Source organism: Mya arenaria, chromosome 10, assembly GCF_026914265.1.
Source record: "Mya arenaria isolate MELC-2E11 chromosome 10, ASM2691426v1".
NCBI lineage: Eukaryota > Metazoa > Mollusca > Bivalvia > Myida > Myidae > Mya > Mya arenaria.
In genome coordinates this window covers 54,999,925-55,005,924 of record NC_069131.1, presented here as the reverse complement: position 1 = coordinate 55,005,924, position 6,000 = coordinate 54,999,925, and the positions used below count along the sequence as shown (strand labels likewise).

The following is a 6,000-nucleotide window of genomic DNA, read 5'->3' as shown; positions in this document are numbered from 1 at the left end:
TAGCGTTGAAACTAAGCCGGGACAGCTGAGAAAAATCCAGTGCGCCCTGCATATCGGTTATGCATCGGGTATGAAGAACTTTAAGGGAAGAATCGACGAGTTTGCAGTTTATCAGTGTGACCCCGAGGCTTAACATTTTGTTTGAATATGTGATATTTTTAAGTATTACATGTATTTTATTTAAATTTTTCAGTTATTTTATGTGTTAAAATGTATTTTGATTATTTTTGAAATCGCATAATATGTTGTGTGTTTAGATGGAAATCCAGCACAGTGGATGTATCTGTTTTGTCAGAATGTTATAACCACGTTTGATGACTGTATCAATTTTCAACTCTACTCCTAAATACATTGTATTCATATTAAGTATTTGTCGACATTTTTTAAAGATTACGCAGTAACACATAAGTATCACAGATATAAATACAACTTGAGTGCATTTGTATATTGAATAAAGTAATTTATTTGATCCAAGCGTTTCTTTTGATTGCTGTATTTACACTAAAAACACGTCTAACAACTGTGAGTCTGTGAAGAAATTTTTGGGTGTAAAACGACCGACCAATGTGACCTCTGATCTTAAAACCATACATTTTGCACTAATAGTTGGAGAAAAAATGAATGTGTGTTTTAAACGGTATTATACCTCACCATCGCCACAACCACCAAAACTACCACAATGTTATGAAATGTTGTAGCCAAGATTATAAGTATCTTCCATGGTCGAGAGTAAACATCGTTTCCGCAAAACACCCTACGCTCGGGTATGCATGAACCTATCTTACACGAGCGACTATATGGTAGATGTTTTTTTCTCCGACCTCAGTTAAACAAAATTAAGTAAAACTGTTTATTTTGCTGAAACTCTTTTGTGCTTAGTGGAAATAATTACGTACGGATATGCGATAATTCCTGGTTGTCGTGGATATGCGCGCAGTGATTCAGATTATGTTAATTGTCAAGTCGGTCTTTAAGTACTTCTATGGAGAGTGAAGCATTATTTCTTGAAAGGTGCGTGAAAACTGTTTTATGGTGACATTTGAAGCGAGAAATAATTAATTAACGTTCTTAATATTGCCACAAGGCAAGGTTTCCATGATGCTACAGACGACAGTCTTCAACAAGAAAGGGATTTACAATGTGGCATTCGGAACTCCTCGGCCATTTTTTTCAAAAACAACCTCGGATGTATGCAGGAACATCAGTTGAAGTAGTTCGTAAAATTTTGAATTATATCATTAATTAAATGTAGTGTTTTAGAGTTGTATTTATTGATCTAAGTTTAATTTGATTGTCATTAAATTGTATTATTGCAAACATAATTAAGAATCCCAATAGTAATGTCACAAAGTTTAACTGCTAAATAAAATTACTACGCGATCTACTTGCAGCGGACTTAAACGTACCACTTTTTGAGTATGTAAACCGTCCAAATACATCCGAGGTTGTTTTCGATAAAATGGCCGAGGAGTTCCGAATGGCAATGTGGCGACCATTAAAAAGGAGTTCCAAACGGGCATTTTATCTTCGCCCGTGGGCAAGATAAGACTTTCTAGCATGGTTAAATTATTGGATCTACGTATCGCAGGTGGGAGAAAGTACCCTCTAACGCACTCAGTTTATGGAACTGACTTGTCTTTCATAAAACCTCCCGTCATATCGTACCAACTATGTTAGCCTTGCAAATGAGGAAATACTACGAACATTTATTAAACAATGAAGTAATTATCTTAAATTATATTGTGTAACGTGCGAGCCAAACAAACAAACACAAGATAGCCGAGCTTTCTGGCGTGAATGAAACAAACACCAACAGATCCCTTCAGGGAAAAGCATGCTCGACCCTAAATGGATCCACTGGTCTTTATATATACTAACTTCTCTATTCTCTTATAGCCCGGGCTTTGCTAATTTGCATATTACCAACCAAATTTACATCCGGTATGAACGTACTTCCGTTTTATACGGATTATTATTATGAACGCACCTCCGCCGCTGTAGACCTCTGCCGCCGCCTACAGGGGACCGTTACACTTCAACCATCAGGAAAGCAGAGTTTTAAAGATTGTTAATGTTCCAACTTACTATGCCTCACAGGACAGCTGAGCTTTCTAGCAAGTGCATAGAAGTGGAGACTATGAACGCACATCTGCCGCATACAGCGGACCGTTACAATTGTAACAAAATATTTCCCCTCTCAAATTGCCTTCTAAGAGTGACAATTACGACACATTGAATTCAAGCTCAAGAAAATCGTTGTTTTATACGAGATCATCAATACAGAGGTATCAACTTTTAAAAATACTGGAGTAGTTAACTTATTAAATTAACATCTTGGACACTAAGCTGTTACTATTGCTAATGAAATTAAGCAATAATTTTTAAAGCGCACATGTTCTCCTACCCCATGTTTAACCATTGGTAAGTATATAAACGTCTACAGCATACATATTGCTTAATTTTGCGCTATCACCCCCCCCCCAACCAAAAAACCCGGTTGAGATTTCCGTTACGACCCCCTCCCTCCCCGCATACACGGGTTTGTACAAGTTAATACTCATAATATGAACCCCAGTCAAAATGCACAGCCACTTCTGAGATATAGTTTTTGGTGATCCTCTATAGTTCTAGAAAAAATGAGTAAAAACAGTACAATCAGGGTTAAAAAGTATATATATTGTGTAACGTCCTTATATATATATATATATATATATATATATATATATATATATATATATATATAGGTCCGTGATTCAGTTCTGCACATCGATTTGTGTTTAAACCGCTTCCAGTGCTGAAACGTGCTTAATAATAATAAAAATAATAATAATAGAATTTATCAATACAAAGTCCAATATTGATCGAAAATGATCTTCTTAAATGATCAGGTTACATCGTGTTAATTCTCGAACGATCGCGTACCGTCCTTTACCAGGTATTTCAGTGAATGTATGCACTCGACTACTAATTATAGTAAAAACAAGTACATAAACTGATCCCATTTTAAAACCGCTCAAATGTTTAAACGTGCTTTGAATAAATATTCAATAATATTAACTTAATTGTTCCCAAGTGGTATCGGATATCTTATATGTAAACTCTCGAACGATCGCGAAACGTCCCTTACTTCAGTGAGTGTATGCACTGACAGCAAGCTAGCAGCCAATAACAGCAGCCAATAAGTACAGCAGCCAATAAGGGACTTAGCAGCCAATAAGTACTTTTACCACGAAACACGAAATGTGAAAGGAATCTACTATTTCCAGCAGCCAATAATAACACCTGCCACACAACAACAATGTTTCAATGAAAATATCATTAACGCAAATGGTTTATATAAATAAAACACGATGAAACATAATCAAAAAGAACCAGTACGAACAAAAGTAAACCATAAAATGAATATGTATTACAGTACTCAGTAGAGGCTACCCGCGGCTAAATAGTATCCGGGATAACCAGCTAATATGTTGATAACACATGGGGGAATAATTTAAATTGGATTTATTTTTGACCCCAGATAACATAAACATTTAAAATATTACATCAGCTTTTTAAAATATTATTACTGGCACAGTTTACCCCCATTCCCCCGGGTATACAATGTATATAGCGGCACTTATACTGTCTCGCTATTGAGCTAGCTTTTATAGCGACGCGGTAGAATGTCCGCCTGCAGAGCGAGGGGTCGTGGTTTCGAACCCCGACAGGTGCACATAGCAATTTGTGCAGTCTGTTACAAATACTGTACTTTATAATATTTGGTATTTGGTTTTTAATCCGAAACACCCGCTATATTAAGTAAAAATATGTATAATATGAATAGTGTTCTCGTAAAATTTGGTATCAAAATATTTTAGCAACGTTCTTCAATCGTTTTACTATGAGTTGCATTCTGGTTGTTTAGTCAGTATTTATATAAGAGCAATGCGATTGTTTACCCTCGCAATCAAGTAAAATCCTGTCCGCGAGCACGGTTTAATCTACTTATTCTATTCTATTTGTACCACAAATACCTAAATATCTCGGTTTTGCCGAATTACGGCGATTTGCCGCGTGCATGTATACGGAATTAAGTCGTATGCAGTAACAGCAGTAACAGCAGATGATTGCGGTGATGACGCGCACCACCGCGTTGGCTGCCGTGGAATATATCGTTGCGATATTCCGCGATGACGCATTCTCTCCCGCGGTGGCAACGCGTTTTTTGAAAGAAAAAATCCCGCTTTGTTGATAGTGTAATTATCTAAGATTCATGCTGATCAAATAAAGACTCCAGAAGACAGGGTAAGCATACGACGCAGACCCTTTAATAAGACTATTCCCTGTACTCATTTAATAAGCGTAGTACTGGGGTTAGAAAGACCATATGTATCCTCCAAGACGGGGTCAGTGCATGGCAAAGAAATTAAGGAAATTGTGTTGTTAGTACGACAGCAAGATGCCGCACCTAAATCCTTGGGACCCCTTGCTACGACCAAAAGGAGGCAATTTGACGCTCTAAGACAGGGTACTGGCAATGGCTATGAACTGGCACCTACAAATGACTTCCATCTTAGGGTCAGCTTGAATAAATTGACCCCAACCTCTTGGGCCCTTTTGATTGAGTTAAACAAACACATTAAACTACTTTGGGTTGATGGTACGAACAAAAGGAGGCGATATGACGCCATAAGACAGGTAACTGGCATAAAATGGACATCTGGGCTATCACCTAGCAGTGCCGCATGACTTCCATCTTAGATTCAGCTTAAACACACTTAAACGTATGGGAAACTCATATTTGGTTAAAACAAGCACATTGACCTACTTTGGGTTGCTAATACGACCAGAAGGAGGCGATGTGACGCCCCAAGACCGGGTACAGACATGAAGGGGACATAGAGGGCTATCACCTAGCACCGCCCAATAACTTCCATCTTGGGGTGAGCTTGATCAAAATCGACCCCCAACGTCCACGACCTCCTATTTGGGTAAAACAAGCACACTGACCTACTTTGGGTTGCTGGAACGACCAGAAGGAGGCGATGTGATGCCCCAAGACCGGGTACTGGGATGTAGGGTATATCCAGGGCTATCACCTAGCACCGCTCAATAACTTCCATCTTGGGGTGAGCTTGACCAAAATCGACCCCCGAACGTCCAGGACCCCCTTTTCGGGTAAAACAAGCACACTGACCTACTTTGGGTTGCTGGAACGACCAGAAGGAGGCGATGTGATGCCCCAAGACCGGGTACTGGCATGTAGGGGACATCCAGGACTATCACCTAGCACCGCTCAACAACTTCCATCTTGGGGTGAGCTTGGCAAAAATCGACCCTAACGTCCAGGGTCCCCTATTTGGGTAAAACAAGCACACTGACCTACTTTGGGTTGCTAGAACGACCAGAAGAAGGCGATGTGACGCCCTAAGACCGGGTACTGGCATGTAGGGGACATCCAGGACTATCACCTAGCACCGCTCAATAACTTCCATCTTGGGGTGAGCTTGGCAAAAATCGATCCCAACGTCCAGGACCCCTATTTGGGTAAAACAAGCACACTGAACTACTGTGGGTTGCTGGAACGACCAGAAGGAGGCGATGTGACGCCCAAGACCGGGTACTGACATGAAGGGAACATCCAGGGCTATCACCTAGCACCGCTCAATAACTTCCATCTTGGGGTGAGCTTGGCAAAAATCGACCCCAACGTCCAGGACCCCCTATTTGGGTAAAACAAGCACACTGACCTACTTTGGGTTGCTGGAACAACCAGAAGGAGGCGATGTGACGCCCCAAGACCGGATACTAACATGAAGAGAACATCCAGGACTATCACCTAGCACCGCTCAATAACTTCCATCTTGGTGTGAGTTTGACCAAAATCGACCCCCAACGTCCAGGACTCCCTATCTGGGTAAAACAAGCACACTGAACTACTGTGGGTTGCTGGAACGACCAGAAGGAGGCGATGTGACGCCCTAAGACCGGGTACTGACATGAAGGGGACATCTAGGG

At 40.3% G+C, this 6,000-nt stretch overlaps 1 protein-coding gene across 1 annotated transcript in view; it reads left to right on the top strand.

Moving 5' to 3' along the window:
- Window positions 1-469, top strand: part of LOC128205358 (protein PIF-like) — a 2,195-nt gene extending 1,726 nt beyond the window's left edge. The window contains exon 2 of the mRNA XM_052906932.1: window positions 1-469. This exon is cut by the window's left edge and continues 1,153 nt beyond it. Within this exon, the coding sequence (XP_052762892.1) occupies window positions 1-133 (133 nt within the window). The 3' untranslated portion in view covers window positions 134-469.
- The last annotated feature ends 5,531 nt before the right edge of the window (window positions 470-6,000 follow it).